Here is a 22,935-nt window from a genome sequence, read left to right as displayed (position 1 = left end):
CACTGGGATGTCCGAGCCGTCTCCAGCCACTTTCACCTTTGTGAAGCTTTGTAGATACATTAAGCCACCTACTCCCCACCCCCCTGTTCTCCTTCCCCATATTTTTGGGAAGTTCTTCTCCCATTACTGAAACAGCCCACACCCCCATTCAACAGCTGGGGAAAGATCAGGAGTGGGAGTGTATGCCCTTTGCCCCATTTCCAGGCTGCTGCTTCTGAAGAGGAAGGGTCCCACCCCCATGTCCTAGACTCCAGAGTGCTGCCTCCCCAGCACCTAGTAAGGGAGCCACAGTGAGTACAGAGTGCAAGCCCGCCTTATGCTCAACCCCAAAGCGAGCCAGCACTTCCCCATAAAAGGGGAGGGCATACACTGCAAACCTCTGCTCACATAGGAACAAAGTCCTGTGCGACTTGCCTCTGTCACTGTGAGTAGCCTCCTACTTTTCGTGCCCCTCCCACCAGAGGGGCCATAGGAAATAGCAGTAGCACATGGTGCTGTCACAACTCACTAGTGAATTCCTTGGGCTGAAGTACGAGAGGCCCTGTAAGAATGCCAGCATGTAGCCTTCTTACCCCTCTTGCCCAATGTCAGGCCCTGTGGCAAGGGCCACCTAGAGCCCAGCATCCTGTACCCAGAGATATCTTCAGTACCTGGCTCTCAGGTGGGGACCCAGGAGGGTTTTGATTAGTCTCAAGATCCCCTGTTTGGATCCAGTCCCAAGGATGCAGGGAGGAGCCTGTGACTCCCTACACAATGGGTGCCTCAGTCCTAGCACAGAGCAGCTGTCAGTCACTGCTCCCGGCCACCTGCTGGCCAGGAGGCTCCCCAAGACTTCCACATGTCCACTATGACATCCAAACGATGTGTTGGCTCACATCCTTTGTCTCTGCCCAGGGCACCAGGGAGGAGGACGACGTGGTGAGTGAGGACTTGGTACAGCAGGATGTGCAGGTAAGCAAGCACTGATGCCAGCCTCCAGGGCACAGCACTGAAATCTTGAGAGAAGGGTGCAGCTGGGGGCCTGCCATGTTATGGCCATCGTTCATGCAGCACTTGCTTGCAGAGATTGAAGTTTCCTTTCACAGGTGCATTGCACATGTTGACTTCAGTGAGATGTACTTTGGAGCTTCCATTCTTTTTTGAGCCCCTTGGTTATTACAAGTCACTGAAGCCGAACACCTATGGTATGTCAGGCACCCTGCCGAACACTGGGGAATCACTGACAAATTCAGACAGTACTAGGAGAGACAGGCATTCATTCATGACCCAGACATTTCCCTGTCATCGTACTGTTTATTCCAGGTGTTTGGAGCCCCTGCTTTGTGCCGGGAATACTGCAGGGATAAATACAGAGAGTGTTGTGCATGATTTGCAATAGTGGGCAAACTTAGAAGAAATCATATGAAACAATACAGCAGAGAATATCAAAGTTACAAAGAAGCAGAAAGCTGAACAGAACTCTAATGCCTCAGGGAAGACTTCAAGGGGAGAAATAGGACAGTGATTCTGGGCCATGAAGATGGAGCAGGGGCCTTCCCATAAGGAAGGGAAGAAGGTTGCCAGTATTTTGGAGGATCAAGCAGAATTCTCTCCCCTGTGGCTTCCCATCCCAGCTGAGTCCCACCTCTTCCCCTCTAGGACCTGTACGAGGCAGGGGAACTGAAATGGGGAACAGATGAAGCACAGTTCATTTACATCTTGGGAAATCGCAGCAAGCAGCATCTTCGCCTCGGTAAGTTCCAGAGAGGACCCACACTCTCCCCCAGGAGGTTGTGCTTTCTCTCCTCTTTAGGGCAAAGATAATGCGGCAGCTGCCATGTCCTCAGCCCAAACAGGACTCCCATCCCATTAGACAGTGCTTTGCACAGTCCAGGGCTGGAGAGAGACTTTCCCACACCTGGTGTATGTCCTGACACAGTCAAGAACAGGAGCAGAGGCATGTGGTCTCTGCCCAGTGAAGGCAGATGACTACCCCGGGGTAGCCATGCAAGCAACGGAGCACCCACGCAGCTTCCTGTCGGGAAATCAGGGGCCGACCCTGTGTCCTCTCCTCCTGAAGTCTCAGCCATCCCCCTGCTGTTATGGGGACGTTCTGAGATCTCCCATCTCTGTGTCTGGCCAGTGTTTGATGAGTACCTCAAGACCACAGGGAAGCCGATTGAGGCTAGCATCCGAGGCGAGCTCTCCGGGGACTTTGAGAAGCTGATGCTGGCTGTGGGTACGTGCTGACCCTGCATTCCCAGGGGGACTGTGAGGGATTCTGGGCTTCCGGCCTAGGAGCAAAGGCCTGGGAGTGGGAAAGAGGAATTCCATGGAGTGGAATTGGGAAGGAGCAAGCCAGGCAGACTGGAAGTCCTGCAGGTTGAGATGGGGCAACATGGCCAAGGCTCTGGTGCTGCTGTCCACTCCCTGCTCCTGAGTGAGTGGGGAAAGACTGCTGGGAACTTGGTATTAGGGTGATAAGCTCATGCTGGTGGGCATGAGTGGAGCCTCCTCTGTTCCACCTTCCAGGCACTGTGCTGAGTGCTTAATCATTTAAAAAATGACACAGGAGTTGCTGTTGTCTTACACCCATTTCACAGATGAGGAAACTGAGCCACATGCTAAAAGGGTAGCTTGGACGTAGGTTAGAGAGATTGTGAATGTGAGAGATGCCAGGAGCTGACTGAAGACCTGTGCCTCAGGTTACTCATCCATTGAGTGGGAGGCAAGAAGGAGGGGGCTGTATGAAGCTGAGTTATTTGCAAACCTGTTGTTGCAAGAGTCAGCGTGGCTAGGTCAGGGTTAGGCTGTGCAGCTGGAGGGGGAAGGCAAGAAGTCAGGCTGTTTCTGCTCTGCCAGCGGGATCCCAAGTGAGTCAGCAGCCAGTCCCTCCCCTTATGGGGTTGCAGATCCCAGAGGAAGAATTCAGATGGTGTTAACCCCATGCCCAGCCTAGTGCAGCTCCCAGTGGAATCCACATTGGCCAGAGCGGTGGGGTGGGTCTCAAGCAGGCTCACTTACTCTTTATCCCCGGGCCAAGTGGGTGAACGTGAGATGCCCTGGGGTGTAGGCGGCCCCCACGGATGTAAAAGAAGACAGAGGGTCAGGCATGCTCCGTCCCTCCCCCACCGTGGCAGAGCTGACTCTGCCTCTGCTCTGCCTTCACAGTAAAATGTGTCCGCAGCACCCCGGAGTATTTTGCTGAGAGGCTCTTTAAGGCCATGAAGGTAAGTGGTGGGGCTGCTGGGAGAGGGGTTAGGGGAATGGAGTGAGGTTAGTGGGGTTCCAGCAAATCCTGGTCTAAGGAGGGCTCTCAGGGATGGCCACAGGCCAGACCCTGACGCAGCTCGTTGCTGTGGCCATGTTGAACTTCAGTGGCTAGAGTGCTGCCTGGCCCCACCCACAGACTGCCAGTGTTTCCACGCAGCACACACAGACAAAGCCACTTATGCCAAAAGCTTGTGCGCCTCAGCCTGTGACCACAGTTCCACTCTGCGTGTGCACCTGGGAACCATGTTTCTCACCTGGCATTTTACACATGTGACATGTGGAGAATGTAGTTATTTGTGGCCAGAGGCCCATGGCCTCGAGCTCAGGCCTTCCTGGTCCTGCTTGGCCATCTGCTTCTCTGCCTACTCTCTGGGCCACAGAGAGGCGCTGGGAAGCTGTCTGCAGTGTTCATAAAATGCTCAGAATAGTACAGTCTGTGCTAGGGGAAAACCGAGAACAGCCCAGCCTTTCATCAAGAAAAAATAACAGCCAGAGGTGTACCTGCAGAGTTCTAAAATGCACACCACCGAATGCACTGGGGGGAGTTAGGAAGTGACGGTGAAGGGTAAGAAGAAGCAGTTCTGGGACTGACTTTCAGAGGTAGAAGGTGGGGCTCGTGAGAACAAGAGTGGCACCCTGGGAGCTTCCAAAGCAGCCACAGCAGCTGCAGCTTCCATTACAAAAACGGGTGTTTGCAGCTAGGCTGGGGACCGTCCGCATGGTGCCTCCACTCACCCACCATTCCCCAAATCTGCTGTTCTTTTAGGGCCTGGGGACTCGAGACAACACCCTGATCCGCATCATGGTCACCCGCAGTGAGTTGGACATGCTGGACATCCGGGAGATCTTCCGTACCAAGTATGAGAAATCTCTGTACAGCATGATCAAGGTCAGTGGTGTGGGATTGGGAACACCTCCCAAGAGGAAGGGCTGTATCCTGGGAAACAGAGGTCCCTTGGGAATTCTGGGAGCTTAGTGGAACTCACAGATGGAATTCCAGGAAAGTCAGTGAAAGAGCCAATGTCAGGAGTGCCTGTGGGAGGGGAGGCAAAGGACCAGGCAGTTGGAGGTAAGGATGAAGGCTGCGACCCAGGGCTGCAGGAGGTTAGTCTCCTGGAGGAAGGGATCTCAAATGACAGTCAACCGGAAATCCCCAACCTTTGGCAAGCAATGCTGATCCGGGGTGTCCAGCCAGGGGCCTCTTCAAGAGACAGATGTTAAGTCAGGATGTTTTCCTCCGTTTGTTCTTTGTTTGTTTTTTTGGATGAATTGGATAAGGAGTAACAGGGTAAGATAGCCAAGACGTGTTCCACCAAGCAGCTGTCCAAAGAGGAATTCTTGTAGATGTTTATAGGCGCAGTGTCCAATGAGAAAAGAAGGGACAAACACTGAGACAGAATTTGTCCAAACTGCAAATGTCTGAAGTCTGTTACGAAGCCTCAAGAGGGGCATAGCAGGTGTCATCTGTATCAGGACGTGTGTGTGTGTGAGCTCTGTAGAGTTCCAGTCTTGGCATTTGGCACTGTTCCTGTTCATAGAGCCATGCTTTCCTGTCATGTTCTACTTGGGAAGGCTGGGCAGGGCCTGTCAGGTGGCAGTGACAGCTGTACTGTGGTGCCTTGACAGCGCCAGCCACCTCTTCTCAGCTCCAAGGTCAGACAAGAGTCATGATGATTGCGTGGTGGCTTGAGATTGTCTGCTGTGCAATGAATTTGCACCACAAAAATTGGCAAATGCTGTTGATCAGAGCATTCTCTGTCCTCCCCCCCCCCATTTTTTTAAGATTTATTTTTTATTTTGATTGGAAACTCAGATATAAAGAGAGGAGAGACAGAGAGGAAGATCTTCCATTCATTGATTCACTCCCCAAGCAGCCGCAACAGCTCAAGCTGAGTTGATTCAAAACCAGGAGCCTGGAGCCTCTTCCGGGTCTCCCACGTGGGTGCAGGGTTCCAAGGCTTTGGGCCATCCTCAACTGTTTTCCCAGGCCACAAGCAGGGAGCTTGATGGGAAACACGCCACTGGGATTAGAATCGGTGCCCATATGGGATTCCAGCATGTGCAAGGCAAGGATTTAAGCCGCTAGGCTACCGCGCAGCAACCCCCTCATTTTTCCCCTGTTCTTCCCCAGAGGGCCCACAGTTAAATATGTACCAGCAGACAGGTGGAGAACCAGGACTGCTGTGGAGAATGCACAGCGTTCCCTATGGGCGAATGTGGCACCTGGCCTGCCTACTGAGGTATACCCTGGCTGGAGCACAAGTAACCACTCTACTTTCATTCTTCCCAGAACGACACCTCTGGCGAGTACAAGAAGGCGCTACTGAAGCTGTGTGGTGGAGACGATGAGTAAGTAGCTGAAAGCAGTGGTCATAGGTGGCCAGCGGGGACCCCCTGGCTCCTGTCCTCATAGAGGGATGGGGAGAGTTGGAGACTCTCGGAAGTCCCTTGAGCCAGGAGATCTGCACCAGTGAACAGTGGCCTCTGCCGGTGCCTTGTGGGGTGGAGCCGATGGGTCTGTGTGTTGGAATGTGTGTGTCTGAGTGTGAGTGTGGTTAGCCAGACATGAGGATGGCTTCTGGTGAGCTACCAAACTCTGTGTGGGGCGATGGGCTGGGAATCAGAGAGTCTGAGCCCCACTGCTCAATGGCTATTTCTGTTTCCATCTCTTGCTATGTGAGTGAACGCAGATCCCAGCTCTGCCTCCTCCATGGCTCAGCATGTCTGTGTGCAGCTCCATCCAGGAGCAGCCCAGATGGCACGCTGAACCATGAGCCAGGGCCATGCGGTCCTGCAGGTGGAGCGCAGCTGCACAGCCACAGCCTGTGTGCGAGAGCACGCGTGTGCATGCTGACTGACTCAGGCAGGTTGTTTGTAGGTGCTAAGGTTTGGCTGAGTTGGAGGTGAAGAGGGCGTCTGGGGATTCCATGCGATAACCCAGAGATGGGCAGGATGCCCCAGTTCACAGACATGACCAAAGTTGCCCCTTTAGAGCAGCACCAGGGAGAGACATGAAGCAGAGACGTGGCCAGAACCTGGGGACCTCTTCACAGAGTAGCGAACTGGACTGGAATGGTTCCGCTGTCTTTCTCAGGGGCAGAGCTTACAAGGACACAGTGAAAGAAGGGCTAGGAAAGCCTCCTGTTAACCTTAGGGGAGCATCTGGAGCTGATGCCCTCAGGCCGTCTCCTGAGCACCCCATGATGTGTCCAGGTGCTTTGCCAGGATGATGTGGCTGTAGAGAAGACTTAGACAGAAATCACTCATGGTCCAAGGAAGAAGGGGAAGGGTGCAAATTGAAGAAATCCTGGCCCCCGTGGGCTGTGCAGGCAGGAGGGCTGCTGGAAAGACAGGGTCCCGAGGGTCTGAGGGTGGGCATTCTCAGAGATGCAGGGAGAGCTTGGGTGAGGGGCTGCAGCGTAGGCTGCGGGAAAGCAAAGCCAATGTGTGGGTGTAGGTGTGTGTATTGTATGTATATGTTTGTATTATATGTATATGTGTGTGCATGATTGTGGGGGATGGTGGCTGTGTATGCACATGTTGTATATGCATACATGTGTGGATGTATGCACGTGTTATGTGTATGTGTGAGTCATGCATGTGCTGTATATTTGTATTGTGTTTGTGTTTATGTTCATGTGTGCTCTGTGTATAAGGGTGGGGTCTTCCCACAATGACATTCCCTCCTGTCCCCCAACCCCCTCCGTTCCAGTGCTGCTGGCCAGTTTTTCCCGGAGGCTGCGCAGGTGGCCTATCAGATGTGGGAGCTTAGTGCAGTGGCCCGAGTAGAGGTCAGACCCTCCCCACCTCCTGCTTGACCCCTGGCCACAAGCTTCCACTGCTCTGCTCGCACCTTCCTGCTCCTCGGGTGGGCCCCCAGCTGACCCCTGGCGGCCCACCCGAGGCCATGACTCTCCAGTCTGAAGCTGCCTCTGTCCCCTTGGAGTGACGAATAGCAGTCTTGGGCACTGTGGTGGGCGCCTTGGGTTCCTGCAGTAACATCTAACATGCTGGAAAGTGTCTGGGCCGCTCACTACTAACAGGGCATGCTGGAAAAGAGATCTAGCTGGTTTGGGGAGAGGAAGGGGGGTGACTGTCCCATCCCAGGTCCTATGGGGGGGCCAGAGCGGAAGCTTTCAGAGAGGAACTGGGGCAAGGCACGTTGGAGGCTGCAGCAACTGCTCCCCACCAGGAAGCCTGGCATTCTGGAATCTAACACTTGGCACACTGCCCCTTGGTGGGCACCCCCTTCCACTCTCCGAGCCTCCACATCTCTATCTCTAAAATGAGGGGTTAGATATGGCTATCTTGGGGACCTGCACTTGCACTCTTGAGCCCTGATGTTCTAGAATGGCGTTCCCTAAATGATATCAATGTTTGTACATGGTTTTACTGAGTAATGAAGGAAGACTGAATGTAGTATGGGAAGCTCCTTGGCTGTAGATGCCGCTGAACCTCCAAGTGAGGGAACAAACTCCATTTCAATGTCATCAGCCTTCCTGATGATGTCAGCAGCCTTCCTGATGAGATCAGAAGGACTGACCCGATTGGGTGTGGCATCTCCGCACCACGTGCTGATTGTCACTTTGCACAGAAAGCCCTGGGTTTAGTCACATGTTGAATGTGATCACATCAAACACATCTCATTTCAGGGGCTGTTGTCTCTTTTTTTTTTTTTTTTTTTTAAAGATTTATTTTTTATTATTTTTTCATTGGAAAGGCGGATATACAGAGAGGAGAGACAGAGAGGAAGATCTTCCGTCCGATGATTCACTCCCCAAGTGAGCGCAACGGGCCGATACTATGCCGATCCGAAGCCAGGAGCCTCTTCCGGGTCTCCCGCGCGGGTGCAGGGTCCCAAAGCTTTGGGCCGTCCTGACTGCTTTCCCAGGCCACAGGCAGGGAGCTGGAAGGGAAGCGGGGCTGCCGGGATTAGAACCGGCGCCCATATGGGATCCCGGGCGTGCGAGGCGAGGACCTTTAACCACTTGCGCCACCGCGCCGGGCCCTGCTGTTGTCTCTTGATGACACATGATACTGACTTCCTGGTGTGCAGCACCAGTAGGGAAGTCGGTGGCATTCAGTGACTGTTGTAACCAGTGTTTCCTGAGTGCCCCTGTGAGCACTGGGCAGAATCAAAGGGAACGGCAGACCCAAAGCCCTGCTCTGAAGGAGGATTCCAGTGCACTGCAAAGCAAATGCTTTAAAGCAGAGCAGAGAAGCAGCTTGGGGCGAGCAACACTGTGGAAGACATGACTGGGGTCTAGGGCACTCAGCCTGGGGGTTCAGGACATTTCTGCTGCCTCTTCATGGGAGGGCTCTTTCAGAGCAGGGGCTGGGCTCAGGGTGATTCTGAAGGATGGGGGAACCCCAGTGGCATAAGGTACCCTGGACGAGCTCGGGCAGAGCTGAGTGCCACAGCAGGAGCCTGGCCCTATCTCCTGTAACCAGCAGTTGTCCCACCCCCAGGCCTGAGGTTCGTTTCTGTCTTTCTCTCTCAGCTCTTAGCAGGGCCTGTCTGCTGTGCCTTCGCCCTCTGCCCCTGCCTCTCCCCCCGCCTGACCTGCTTGGTATGGGGCTGAGGTACAAGCCACCCCCTCATCCCCGCATGCATCTCTCTTGGCCTGGTCCCCTGGGACCTCCAGACACCTGCTGATGTACCTTCTGCATCTCACAGCTGAAGGGAACCGTGTGTCCTGCTGGGGACTTCAACCCTGACGCTGATGCCAAGGCACTGCGGAAAGCCATGAAGGGGCTCGGTAAGGGGGCGTGAGAGCACAGCAGGTGTGGCAGGGGAGTAGGTGGGAAGAAAGGGCGAGGCCTCAAACGGGGGGGGGGTCTGTGGGGTGAGAAGGACTGGACCCTAATCTCCATCCTTATTTGCCATGCTCTCAAGCCTAGGAAGGAGGGTATTTGCAAAACACTTGGCAGAGTCCCTCCATGGGTATCGAGGTGTCCCCTACCCCTTGGGAGCAGTATCCTGTTGTGAAAGAAAGTTTTTGGTCAGGAGACCTGCCTTTTGGTCCTGCTGACTCAATCAAAGTGGCCCTGAGGGAATCAGAGGTGGCCTGGGAACCTTCTGACCCCTGCCCCAGAGCCCAATTCCGGAGTGCAAGCGCCCCCTGCTGTCAGCTCTTCCAGGCCTGCATTTGGCACCTATGGAAGAGCCCCTGGGTGAATGGTGTCGATTCTGCCCCCAGATGGGATTGTCAGGAAGTGCAGCCCAGGACTGGACATCTGGGTTTGATTTTTGCTGTTTTCTCCATTCTCTCCCCATCCTTCACCCAACAGCAACTCATAGGGGCTTTAGGATAAGTCCTTGTTGGACTGGACCGCATGTCCATTTGTCTCCTGGGAATGAAACTTACTGAGCATGTTTAGGGCTGTCAGACTGGAGATGGAAAAATGTTTTGGAACAGGGTCCCCCCCACCAGATGATTGGGAGGCTGGGTGTGGCTTCTCCCATTATCTCTCCCCTCCTCTAGATACAGGCAGGAAAAAAAGAGAATGTCAAAACAACAGTCTCACCCACTTTCCTCTAGCCCTGACCCTTAGCACCCTAATCAGATATGTAAAAATTATCAAAAATGAAATTTATACAATTAAAAAAAGAAAGAAAGAGGGTACCCTGCCAGAAGGCAGGGATCAGAGAGCAGGAAGTACACTCCTACTGCCTGCCTGGGCTTATCTACTGGGGTCACCAGGCCCTGAGGTCCAGCTCTCAGGGGGCTGGGGAGACCGTGACCTCCAGCTCCTTGGTGTCCTGTGCTCTTAGTGACGTGACACAAGGAAGGGTAAGGAGGAGTCCAGGGCAAGTCAGCGGTGTGGGCAACAGGCAGGGTGCTACAGGTGTTCAGGACACATGGCTGCCCGGCCAGGCTCCTACCCTGCTGCACGCTGGCTGGGACCAACATTGAGGGGGCCCTGGGAAACCCTGGGGTGGAGGAGCTGAGCCGGAGTCTTCCACTGAGACCTGTGTCTTTGGTGACCCAGGCACCGACGAAGACACCATCATTGACATCATCACCCATCGCAGCAATGCGCAGCGACAGCAGATCCGCCAGACCTTCAAGTCTCACTTTGGCCGGGTAAGGGGCTCCACCTGGGCCTTGCCAGTGCAGCTCAACCTTTCACCTTCAACTCCAGGGTCTCCACAGTGCAGTGGGAGACTCCATGAGGCCACACTTTCCCGAGATGTCTCTGGCATTGGTTGGGGCTACTGCAGGCATGCCTCTATTGCCCCACTCCTTGTGATGAGCGACAATGTGTGTGGTGCGGCTCAGAGGGGCCCAGAGCTGTTTTCTGCTGGTGCTTTGGGCGTCTTGCGATTTCTCTACAGAGAGGGCTATTCCAAGCCTATAGTGGTTGGTTTGAGTAGCATTTGCTTCAGGCTGATGGGTCTACCCCAAGGTGGAAGTGAGATCTTTCAGCATTGCCCTCCTCCCTTATTAGCCCCTGCCTCCAAGGACAGTGGATCTTCCTCCTGGTTGCTTTTGTCCCTGCCATCTTTGGTCTCATCTAAGTACCCATCCCAGGGTCAGCAAGGACCCACGCAGGCTCCTGTGGTCCCTCCTACTCCACCCATTTCCTTGTCTCATGTCTCCCCCATCCCAGCTCACATGTGGGCAGGCGCGGATGTTGGCCTGACCAAGGACCCCTGGCTTTTGCAGGACTTGATGGCTGATCTGAAGTCGGAGATCTCTGGAGATCTTGCCAGGCTGATCCTGGGGCTTATGATGCCCCCAGCCCATTATGATGCCAAGCAGCTGAAGAAGGCCATGGAGGTATGAAGTGTGGGCACCACAGGAACGGCATCTGGTAGGGGTGAGGGTGGGATGGTGGCCGAGATGGCCTTCATTTGGACCTCATCCTAGGGAGCCGGCACAGATGAAAAGGCTCTCATCGAAATCCTGGCCACTCGGACCAACGCCGAAATCCGCGCCATCAACGAGGCCTACAAAGAGGGTGAGTCGGGGGTAGCTCCCTACACGGCTCTGCCTGTCTCCTCTCCTTCCACAAGGCTGTTCTGTGTCCCTTGGGTGGGCCCAACCCCATGTCTGGGAAAGAGAGTGACCCAGAAGGACAAAGGCCTAAGGGTCAGAGAGATTGGTCAGAAGTGGAAAGAGTGCATTCTTCAAACTGGAGAGGGGAGGTTGATTCCCAGGGTGTGGCGCAAGGGCAGAATGGCCTTCAACTTGGCTGCTGTCTTGAAATTTTGCATTGTTAAGCAATAGACTCTGTTGCCGTTCAGAAGAACCTTGACTATTGGTCACGAGTTGGGACACTTGATCTCTTGTGAGCAGGGGTGTGGCAGTGTCAGAGCTGTGTCTTTGGTAATAGTTGCCATGCAAATGGGAGACAGAAATAACAGTACAGGGGGATGAGGAGGATACCAGAGGTTGCTGGGAAATGCGGTACCAGTTGTTGCACAGAATCTGCAGGAGGATGGCTGGATGCCCCTGGGGGCCAGCCACACATTCTTGTCTCCCCCTCCATCTGCCAGTCCTGCTCTGGCTCAGGTCAAGTCTGGCACCTTGGACCCCTCTATAACCAGTGTCTCTGAGCTGGCCACTGGCCGCTGCCCACACCCCTGTCTCTGTCTCAGACTATCACAAATCCCTGGAGGATGCTCTGAGCTCTGACACATCCGGCCACTTCAGGAGGATCCTTATTTCCCTGGCCACGGTAAGCAATGACCCGTGGGAAGACACGGCGGGGCCCCTTAATGGAAGAGCAAGTGTCCTCCACTTACCTCCTGGGAACCCCTACTGTTCCCTTTACAAGGCTGGCTTAGTGCCACCTTTTCCAGGCAGTCCTCCATGACAGCCCTCAGCTCACAGGATATAGCCTCAGGGCGACCCTCTCCCTTGTTACCCTTGCTGTGTTTCGAGTTCCTATAACCCAGAACCCAGGCCTTAATCCACAGCTGTTGGGAGCTCACTGAGGTGCTGGGCTCCACACCTTGCTGAGGGCCTCACGTGACAACCCTGACAGCTGCCCCCATGAAAGCAGGGGTTGGGATTCATTCTGGAAACTGACATTTCTTGCTGGTCCTGCTGCAGGGGAACCGTGAGGAAGGAGGCGAAAACCGGGACCAGGCCCGGGAAGATGCCCAGGTGAGTCCCACGAGCCCACTCCTGCTAGCCAGTGCTGGGTTCCACACAACGCACCTCCCCAGGAGGGTAGAGCAGTCTGTCTGGTTTGGTCAGTTGGCACTCACACTGCAGCCCTCCTTGTCTCCAGAGAAGCAAACTTTTCAGTGTTGTCAGGATGAGACTTAGAAGTGCAGTGCTGGTCTCGGTGGTGTTTCCCACCAAGAACAACCACATACTTGGAGCTGGAAGGCAGGTCCAACCCCTCACATTACAGTAGAGTGAACACAGCATGGCACTGGCCCAGGGATTTCAGACCCAGAGGGAGCCAGGTCTTGAAAGTTGGTGGAAAGAGGACCTCAGTTCTGGGTGTCTCAGGCCAAGGCCGAAAGGGTGATCCTGGGAGTAGCTTAGGAGGTTAGGTCCTCAAGGGAGAGATCTTTATTGAGCCGTATGATGTACCCAGCATGCCAGTGATCAGTGCTCTGTAGATGGTTGTTCAATGAATAGATGGAGGGGGTGGCCCTCTAAGGACTCTCGGCTGCTCAGCTTCGCCCTGCTCCTTAGGCTGGGGAGCTTGAGAACTGGCAATGACTTTTCCTGGTGGCTGGATAGCCCTATGCTTTCCCTGATGGTCCATGTAGCTTGGCAGTCTGAAGCCATTGGCCCTCTATTTCATCCCTTGCTGGTACAGTTGAGTTGGGAAAAGGCTAATGGGGACAAAGTCGGGGATGATCCCAGCCCCACCTGCAGAAGTGTGGGGCATCTCAAAGGTATCTGAACTGAAACCTGGCAGTGAGGCGCTTGTTATCAGCATGCTCAGAGTGTGTGCTGCACGCTGAGCCCAAGGGGGCAGGGTCTGATGTGTCAGTGCCTGACTCCCAAGTCAGCTCTCAGCACCATCAAATGGCCTCCAGGGCCTAGTGGGGCCCCTACCTGTTCAAACCAGTGGCCTGTGCTGTGCACTGGTCCAGTCCTCACTTGTCAAAAGCTGCAGGAGTCCATTGACATGCAAGCTGGTGCCCACTGGGGTGGCTTGCTGATGCCATGCATTTCATGCATGAATTCAGTAGGTAGTCATTAAGTATTGCTCTGAGCAACCACATTGTAGTCTTAGCTCTCACCCCACACCCATCCCCCATCCCAAATCTCATCTTCCTGCAAATGCTTCTGTTCGGTATCTGGTCTGCAGTTGAGGCTCTGCTTCCAGTTGCCGCTAGCAGGGGGCAGTGATGGGTCTTGCTGGCTGCTGCTTTGCTGGGGAGAAGGAGGAAGAAGGGGAGAGAGAGAACCCTGAGAGAAAACAACCTAGGAACGCTTGCACCAGAGCCCTGCCCAACTCAGCTGCTCGGCAAGTTTGGGATGTGAGACCCTGATCTTGGCCCTGACTCATTCTCATAAACGTTCTGTTCTCAAGTGGTATATGTTCTCTTGAACTTTCAGAACGCAGACATAAACAAAAAGAATCCATAACCTAATATCATATCCTATTTGTTTATGTATATGTGAATGGATTCCTAACTTACAGCAAAGTGTAAGTCGTTGAATGGCCATATACTCTTTCATATTCAAGCCCACTGTTTTTTATTTGAGCAGCTCTCTTCCTACTAGCAAATGCTATCACACTCAGAGGTTTTTCTTTAGATTAGATTTGGGAGGTGGAATGGGAAGGCTAGAGCAGCATGTGTGTGCTAGTTGGCAAGGGTTGCTAGGCAGAGCCGCGTGTTTCCCTTAGAAAGGTAACGGGCAGGGGTGCCTGCTCAGCCACTGATGCTCGCTGTTCCACTGCGTCCTTCCCAGTCTCTCACTCTGGGTGTCTGAAGCATCCGTGTGCTCTGGCAAGTCTCAGCTTATATTTTTTATATGTATTTGTTTATTTTATTTATGAGACAGAGGCAAGAAAGAGAGATCACACTCCCATCTGCTAGTTTATTCTCCAAGTGCTTGGGAGCCAGGAACTCAATCTGGGTCTCCCACATGGGGTGGCGGAGCCCAAGCACTTGAGCCATCTTTTGCTGCCTTCTCAGGCATATTAGCAGGAAGCTGGCTCACAAGTGGAGCAGCCAGGACACAAACAGGTGGTGACTTAACCCACTGAGACGCAGTGCCGGCCTTGTCACCTGCTGCTTCCCAGGGTGCACATTAGCAGGAAGTAAGAGCAGCACTTGGACCCCAGTACTCAGGTAGGAATTCAGATGTTCCCAGCAGTGTCTTTGCTGCCAGGCCACACACCTCTCCTGGGTGGTGGGAACCATATGTGCAGGTTGCATATTATCTTTGTTAGCAATGAGTGTTTTACCAGCTTCCCTTTCACTCTGTATTTCATTTTAAACAACATGTGGCAGACACAGCTCGACTATAATAGACTCACAGTGAAAGGAGAAGTGTGGTCATTTTTACAGAATCAATTCCTAGATTTTAAAAAATATAACAGCTTTGTTGAAATCCAACTCATTTGCCCTACTCTTGGGCCTGATTAAATGTACGATTCAGTGTTTGGTTTTACAATCATCCCAGTCTTGTGTGACCAGCAGGACAGTCAATTTTTTAAAACATTTCCTTACTCCGGGAAAGAATTCATGTACATTAGGAGTCACTCTCCACTGCTCCTGAAGCCCCCAGCTCCAGGCAAGCAGTGATGTACTCTCTGTCTCTAGATTTGCTTGACTATAGGGTCAACTATAGGGTCGCTATATGTAAATGCAATCAATTTTACACCGTGCAACCTTTGTGACTGCCTTCCACTTACCCCATGTTTTCACCTGGGAAAAGGATTCCAAGGGCTGCAGTGTGTTTCTAGGGCATGGTTTCCGTCTACCCAGGGACAGGTTTCAGGGAACGGCACAGGCCTGGCAGGGTACTGAAGGCTGGCTCTGCCATGTCCTCAGGCACTCCCAGTCATACTACTCCTCTAGAAGCCTACATCCTCTGCTCTGCACAGCATCTTGCCCCTTGCAGAGCGCAGGGATTCCCATTTAAGTGCCTTTCCCACCTCTGCTTGGCTGTGTGCCCCCAAGCAAACCCCCCTGCTCTGCAGGTTGTCCCCTCGTTCCTGCCTGGACTGGACTCTCTGGCCCCCTCCCAACTCTGAGCATGCTAAAGGGTGCAGCAAGTCACAGCCCATTCACTTTGCCCCTCAGTCAATGGTTCTGTGTGGGCAAGGCATGACATTTAGTGCCTCTTCCCCTTCCAGACCAGTACACGGGCCTGGGCCCAAAAGCTCAAGTCCTCTGCTTCTGTGTCCTTCTGTATCTCAGGCTAGTGTGTTTCTAGTTCTTCCCAGGCCTCTCCCTCGTCTTTAGCTCTAGTTCTAGAAGTCAGATAAAGGTCTGTCTTTCCCCTTGCCCTGACTCGCATTTTGAGGTCCTGAGTTCTCTTTTGTTTGTTTTGGCGGTGGGGTGGAAAACAAGAAGGGTGTCTCTCAGGGTCTTGGCCACTCCTGGCCAGGACTCCCAAAGCCGGCATCTTCTGACTGTTGCTTCCCCTCTCTCCCTCCTGTCTCTCCACCCCTGCTCTCAGGTGGCTGCTGAGATCTTGGTGAGTGTGTCTGGCTCCCTCCCTGCCCTTCAACAGCTTCTCTGAGTTGGGCTGGGCCCAAGGGGGCACAATTGGGCTGTGACTGGGGGCCTCACTGCTCTGTGGCTTCTCTCTCTCCCCTTCAGGGCTCCTTAAGGACCCTGCAGGGCCAAACTGGGCCAGGCCAGTGTTCCCCAAATATGAGGCCATTTTTTTTGTCTCTGGCATGATTCATACTGCATAGCTACCAGCTCTCCCATTAACTTGCTTTTTAAAACCTGAAATGGCTGATTTAAAAGGCAGTGCAGGGACTGGGAGCAGCAGAGCTTGCGGCTGGCCAGAGGGTGACTGTCAATATGCGGCCCTGTGGTGGCTTCAGTGATACTTGCCCATGACCCTGGCGATGCACATCCACCTTTCTGTAGGGACTATTGCAGAGGTGGGAGGCTGGGGGTATGTTGCAGATCTGCAGGCCCACAGCAAGGATGGTCTATGTCAGGGTCTTGGGCCCTGGAGTGGGGAATGAAGAGGCCCTCAGGTTGGAGGCTAAGGAAGCAAGAAGGAGCCAGCTCCAGGCATAGGCGTAGCTAGGGCTGCTTCTGCTCAGCAGCGATCTGGAAAGCGGGTGATAATCACGGCTTTCTGGTATCCCTCCTCCCCGTTCTACACCTGGCCCTGCAGGAGATAGCCGACACACCCAGTGGAGACAAAACTTCCTTAGAGACTCGCTTCATGACGATCCTGTGTACACGGAGCTACCCACACCTCCGGAGAGGTGAGGCCTGACTCGCTGCCCTATATCCTTAGCAGGAAGAACCCCAAATCCAGTGGGTGAGCCTCTCACCCTGGACCAGAGAGGCCTGTTGCCCACTGCATCCTTACCCTAGCAGTAGAGTCTTTCGTGGCTGACAGAGTCTTAAGGTCTAAATTCTAGTCTGGACACTGCCTTTAACTCATTGTTCAGCTGCATCTTTCCATCAACCTCCATGGGGGATGACAGTGGGTTTCAGCTTCAAGGTTCCCTCTCATAGGTTGGTGGTAACTGCCTGGAATGCTGTGTGCAGAAGGATTCTGAGGTTTAGCATCAGGATCCATTTGTTGGCAGTGTCTTCCACAACACCAAATACTCAGCTTGGAACCATAGCTGCCACAGGCACACGGCACACCTGCGTGCAGAGATCTTAATGTTGGGACATCATGATATGCCTATTCCAGCAAGAAATTTACATTTTGATATGCACTTCATTGGCACTGTTTGGTACCTGATGTGCTTAAAGTGTGGCTGCGGAAATTGTAGCTCCTTGCTTTTAACCCTGGACAGGTTGCTAAGTCTGTGTTCTGTTACCCAGGAAGTGAGATTTTAGTTCTAGTTCACATGAAAACTCTGAGGGCACAAAAATTCCCACATACCAAGTGCTTGGCCCCAGTGCCTCATGCGTGGTCAGTACTTGCTGAGTGCTGGAATGTGTGTGGTTACTGCCCCAACTTGACACAGGAGTGAAGAGGAAGCCAGAAAGGGGAAGAGATAAGCTAAGGTCAGAGCCAGAACTAGGTCCCCTCTGTTTTACTACTCCACTTAGCTTCCTGGAGCTTGGCCAAGGCTCTGGGGGGCTCTTGCTTGGCACAGATGTGGCTCTGAGGTCAGGACTGGCCTGTCCATGGATATTGCCTAGAGCCTCCACCTGGGGCCTACTGTGCTTTCCAGCCACAGCCTGTGGGCCAGGCCATGTGGGAAGTGGTGGGGGTTTGGGGAGGTGCTGTTTCACTGCGCTCAAAACTGAAGCTCACCCCCTCCTCTGGGGTTTCTCTTGGGGCCAGTGTTCCAGGAGTTTGTGAAGATGACCAACTATGACGTGGAGCATGTGATCAAGAAGGAGATGTCCGGTGATGTCCGGGATGCCTTTGTGGCCATCGGTAACTGGCGGGGACTGTGGGAGGAGGCGGAGGCACTGGGCATTTGGCCAGATTCCCTGCTGTGGTAGCTTCCGAAGCCACTGGACTCGAAAGTAAACACTACCCCAAGTCATCTGCTGGGCTCCAGCCAAATGTGTGATGATTGGGGATGTCAGAGGATATGTTGTTAGTAGCAGCAGGACAGGGTGAGGGACAGACCAGGAAAGTGTCATGTATTAGTCACACACTGTGCATGTAGCCCACATGACACATTATATACATGCACACTACACACACACACCCGCCTTCCAGCACCTGCTTTTCTTTGCTCACTTTTGTTTCTTTTCTTTCTTTCTTTCTTTCTTTCTTTCTTTCTTTCTTTCTTTCTTTCTTTCTTTCTTTCTTTCTTTCTTTCTTTCTTTCTTTCTTTCTTTCTTTCTTTCTCATTCTCATTTTCATTTTATTTGAAAGCTAGAGAGCTGAAGACCAACAGAGAAAGATCTTCCATCCATTTGTTTACTCCCCCATATGCCTGCAATAGTCAGAGCTGGGTCAGGACGAACCCAGGAACCCAGTACTCATTTCAGATCTTACACACATGTGGCAAGAACCCAGCTACTTGAACCTTCATCTGTTGACTCCCAGGGTGCATGTTAGGAGGCAGGTGGATTGGAGGAGAAGTAGTAAGGGCTTGAACCAGGTACTCCAGTATGATAGCCAGCACTGCAGGCAGTGATCTAATCATTGCACCACCACGTGCCTCCCCAAGTTACTCTTTACTCATATCATTTGAATTCTTGACTTTGAAAATGTCATTTGCTTGTATATCTCAGTTTCTCCAAGTGTAAAAATTAATGAGGAGATATGAGCAAGGGTTAGACTTACATATTTTGTTTTTTTCTACCAGGAGGTGGCAGTGAAAGGTTATTCACATCATTGTTGTCAGTTGTTAACTGCACCTTAATTTCAGAGATGTTGAAATGCAGGGCAAAGATGTTTTAGAATAGATGAGAGAGAAGTATTGTTGCTGTTACTGTTGTTTAGCATGGAATGGGCCTTTGCTTCCTAGACTCAGCAGCAAGAGACGGGAGATTCTGGTAGTTACAAGCATGAACTCCAGTTTGAGTCTGCGCCTCGCCAGCTTCTCGCTATACATTGTTGGTCAAGGCCCAAAGCCTCTGATTCAGTGTCTTCCTTTCAAACTGGAGATGGCAATGGTACCCAGTGCATATGGCGGATTTTGAGATCCAGCTGGGTTAACTACACAGGGTCTTTATGGCACATGGCACACACTGGACAGACAGTCACTTTTAGTATGATTTCCTGCCAGGCCCTTGCAAAGTTCAAGGCCATGGTTTGGGTTTGCAGTGGGGAAAGAAGGCACCCAGGCACTGGGAGCCAAGCTTTCAGATGAGCCGCAGGAAAAGGCGTGACCCCGAGGTTGGCAATGTTCTGCTGTCCCAGGCTGCAGGAAAAGGAGGTGGGGCAAAATGCTGCCCAGGGTGTGGGCACAGTCTCTGACCAAGTTCCTTGTGTCTCTTCCCCTTCCCATCAGTTCAAAGTGTCAAGAACAAGCCTCTCTTCTTTGCCGACAAACTTTACAAAGCCATGAAGGTAAGAAAACATGCTCAGGTCCCATTTCCAAGCAGGGGACTGACTGACAGGTGCATGGAAACACACCAGAACCTCTTCACAAATCAGTCACGTTCTGAGGTTCCTGGTGGACATGAAGGCTGCTGGGACACTATGCAACCCATAGGAGCCCAGTCCTAGACACAGGGGCCAGGGGGTCAGGCCAGGCTGAAGAGACTGGAGTATCCCACCCTGGTTCTGGAGCCAAGTGGGGAGGAAGGCAGGTGACACCTGCTGATTCTTGCCTCAGCCGGCTCTGTCCATCCTGCCCCAGGGTGCTGGCACTGATGAGAAGACCCTCACCAGGATCATGGTCTCCCGGAGTGAGATTGACCTGCTCAACATCCGCTGGGAGTTCATTGAGAAGTATGACAAGTCTCTTCACCAAGCCATTGAGGTGAGGCAGAGTGAGAGGTCACAGGGTCGGGCCTGAGGGCAAGATGTAGCTTCTGCCAAGGAGTCTTTTTATTTCCATGGGATTTTTCACAGCAGATGATCTTTTAAAACAGCCAGGATTTTGCTCAATGAAAAAAAAAATTGTTCTGGAATTACCTTGTTGTTTATACCAAAATAAATTTCAGATTTCCAAATAAAATACCCCACCCCATCTATTATTTTTTTTGGCTTTTTAAAAAACAACTTAATTGAAGTTTTACCTATAGACCATGAAATCGACCTGTTGTAAGCTTCAGTATCTTTTAGTTTTGCAAACATCATCACAATCCAGTTTCCAGAGATTTCTGTCATCCATGGAGATCCCTCATGCTTATTTACCTAGTTCCAGCCCCGGGCTTGGGTAACCACATGCTACTTTGTGTCACTACCTATTTTCCTATCCTAGATATGTCACATAAATGTAATCATGTAATACAGGACCTTTTGTGTCTGGCTTCTTTGAATTATGGAGCCCTTTTTTTTAGTCTTTGAGTTTGGCCAAGATCTTAAAGTTTGATGCTGTCTATATTTGGTTGACAGAACAAGAGGTATCCCTGGGCTGTCTGCTACAGATTTGATGGGAAAAGTAGTTAATTTCAGAATGTAAAATGCATGCGAGGGATGTGGTCATTCTGCGGGTAGTAATTTATCCTGTAGACACTGCTGTATATGCTCTAAAGACATGTAAGAGAACATCTGCCAGCGCCGGGTATAGTAGCAGAAGATTGAAAGCCCTCCAATAGAACTAGTCACATCAATGAATATATGCACATGAAGGAATATCATACAGCCATGAAATGACATGAGAAGTTTCTGTACTAATCTAGAATCTTCTCTCAAGTCAGAAACATACATCTCTGGACAGGCTATGTATCTGTATTAGAAAAGCAATGTTATATATATATTTGTATATACACAGACTATTGCCTGTATATACTATATGTTAACAGCTACTTCTTGATTGGGAGAAGTAAGGGATGGGGAGAGAGACTTTCCTTATGTAATCTTTCCTTTCTTGTGAATTGCTTATAATAGTATTTTTTACACTTGATCTTAGCCAAAAGCGCAAGAAACAAGAATAGTATTTTTTAAATCGTGTATATATGTTTAAATCTTGAAAGTCACGAATTTTAGAATGGATGGGAGGCCCTCTGAAAGGTTTCTGTGTGCCATGTGGAGGAAGGCTGGCTTCTTCCAGGCCGACTATGTCCTAGGCCACCGCAGTGCATGGTAAACCCTGTGATATTCAGACACATCCCCAACAGCAGCCTGGGCTGTCAGTACTTAGTGGTGTTTGTCCAAATGAGGGGTCACATAGCTCAAGGTGGACATGGGACTGAGTTGTGCCCAGACAGGGATGGTGATGATGCTAAGGAACTCTGCAGGGGGCTTGAAGCCAGACCAAGACACATTCTCCTGGGAGACATAGAAGCCCTTGCAGGAGACCCCTCTGTCCCTGTGTCCTTTGTTCAGCCCCCCATGGGTGACTCCCTAGGCTGATGGGCCACTGGAAGGAGGGGACATTGAGGTCTGAAGAGTATTTATTCACTTTGTTCTCCCCTGTTCTTGCCAGAGTGAAACCTCCGGAGACTTCCTGAAGGCCTTGCTGGCTGTCTGCGGTGGAGAGGACTAGACACTGGCGGAGGCAGGCCCCTCTGCCAAGCAGCGGGCAGCAGTACCAGCCACCACGACCAAGCTGTTGTTCCAGCTCCAGAAACCGAGGGAAGGGTGGGGTGGGGGCAGGGCTGGGGTTGGGTTCTTGTCTTTTCCTGGGGTTGGGGAAAGGTTTCCACCTGCATGGGCCATGGAGCACCCAGCACAGTTCCCACCAATCCCAGCCTGAGGCTGGGGAGCTGTGGCTCCATACCCCATCATTCATCCACTTCTGTCTCCGTAGTCCTTTTCAGCTTCTGTCCCTGGCCACAGTCCCTGCCCCAGTTTGGGTTTTTTCACAGAAAGATTTTGGAATCTGTCTGTAAGTTGAGTGACTTGTGTACTTTGAGTGGTAGGACGTGGTGGCAAGTACTCATGGACTGCGCTGGTTGTGGGGAAGAGGGCAAGAATTGGGGCACGTTGACAATCTGCCCCAACTGTCTCCCCCTGGGCCAAAAAGAGGCAGGAGGAATAGATACCACCCATGCCTGCTACACATTCAGCTTTCTGACCTTGGCTGATCCTCTTTGCCTCCCAGAATCTCCATTCTAAGTTGGAAAAAAAAAAAAAACCCTTACCTTCTAATATTGACATCCTAAATTGTGTCTCTAGTTCATTCCCTTGCCACTTTGTCTTTGGAAATAAAGAGCGACACACCAACACATAAACCTGTTCCCAGCGGGGTCTCCTGTCCTGTCCTGATATCCCACAGCCCAGATCTCCCTCCTGAGAGCTGGAGGCTCTTTGGCGTGCTCAGCAGCGAGCCACACTTTGAACCCTCCCCAGGAACTTCTTGGGGCGCTCCCAGGGGTCCGAGTGCCTTAACTGAGACTCTGAGCTTGCTTTGATGAAGGCCGGGAAGGTGGCCTGGACCTGCTCGGTGTTTCAGTCCCCTTTCCGTGCTTGGATGTTTTCTAAGTGTGCCATTCATCCATCGCAGCCAAACCTGAACTTCCTCTTTTGATGTGTTCAGGGACACCAGATGCAATGATAATCTGGGGAGACCATGGAAAGTTTCCACTTTGTGAAAATTGTGACAAGCAAGTAGGCTTGATTGCTTTCTGAACTCCCCTCCCTGCACTTCTCCCCACATCTATGCACCGGCCTCCCCCGTCTCACCTCCCTCAGTCCTTTGATGTTGTGACTGGATCTGTGATTTTGACAGGAGGCTGCCTGCTGGGTCCAATCTTGTTGCTCTCTTACTGTGTCACCACAAACCAGCCTTTGCTCTCACTGGCCCTCTTGTTTTGCCACTTGTACCTGGAGGGGTCAGATGCAACCTCATTGAAGGAAGCTTTCCGTGTCTGACGTGGTGAGTCTGACGTGAAAAGATGACCTTGTCTTCTTCCTCTCCCCAGGCTGGGAGTCCAGCTGCCTAGACTGTCAGCTGAGAGTTGTTGGGGTGCTTGCCAGTTTAACTGTTACTGAAAGACAAATCCACAAGCCCTTTGTCACTGACTTT

At 52.1% G+C, this 22,935-nt stretch overlaps 1 protein-coding gene across 2 annotated transcripts in view; it reads left to right on the top strand.

Annotated features, from left to right (window-relative positions):
- Positions 1 to 22,136, top strand: part of ANXA6 (annexin A6) — a 39,317-nt gene extending 17,181 nt beyond the window's left edge. Inside the window, exons 8-26 of one of the 2 annotated variants that reach the window (XM_040967328.1) lie at positions 895 to 951; positions 1,639 to 1,732; positions 2,123 to 2,218; positions 3,151 to 3,209; positions 4,019 to 4,141; positions 5,543 to 5,601; positions 6,965 to 7,043; positions 8,930 to 9,011; positions 10,246 to 10,340; positions 10,923 to 11,036; positions 11,127 to 11,217; positions 11,858 to 11,937; positions 12,315 to 12,368; positions 15,864 to 15,881; positions 16,542 to 16,635; positions 17,679 to 17,774; positions 19,309 to 19,367; positions 19,660 to 19,782; positions 21,394 to 22,136. In XM_040967328.1, the coding sequence (XP_040823262.1) occupies positions 895 to 951; positions 1,639 to 1,732; positions 2,123 to 2,218; positions 3,151 to 3,209; positions 4,019 to 4,141; positions 5,543 to 5,601; positions 6,965 to 7,043; positions 8,930 to 9,011; positions 10,246 to 10,340; positions 10,923 to 11,036; positions 11,127 to 11,217; positions 11,858 to 11,937; positions 12,315 to 12,368; positions 15,864 to 15,881; positions 16,542 to 16,635; positions 17,679 to 17,774; positions 19,309 to 19,367; positions 19,660 to 19,782; positions 21,394 to 21,453 (1,533 nt within the window). In that variant the 3' untranslated portion in view covers positions 21,454 to 22,136. The remainder of the gene's footprint in view (positions 1 to 894; positions 952 to 1,638; positions 1,733 to 2,122; positions 2,219 to 3,150; positions 3,210 to 4,018; positions 4,142 to 5,542; positions 5,602 to 6,964; positions 7,044 to 8,929; positions 9,012 to 10,245; positions 10,341 to 10,922; positions 11,037 to 11,126; positions 11,218 to 11,857; positions 11,938 to 12,314; positions 12,369 to 15,863; positions 15,882 to 16,541; positions 16,636 to 17,678; positions 17,775 to 19,308; positions 19,368 to 19,659; positions 19,783 to 21,393) is intronic. The other variant, XM_040967387.1, reaches the window with a different exon arrangement.
- Positions 22,137 to 22,935: the final 799 nt, after the last annotated feature.

Source organism: Ochotona curzoniae, unplaced genomic scaffold, assembly GCF_017591425.1.
Source record: "Ochotona curzoniae isolate NIBS_2020 unplaced genomic scaffold, NIBS_Ocur_1.0 contig_1, whole genome shotgun sequence".
In the NCBI taxonomy this organism is placed as follows: Eukaryota; Metazoa; Chordata; class Mammalia; order Lagomorpha; family Ochotonidae; genus Ochotona; species Ochotona curzoniae.
This window is presented reverse-complemented; position numbering and strand designations above follow the sequence as displayed.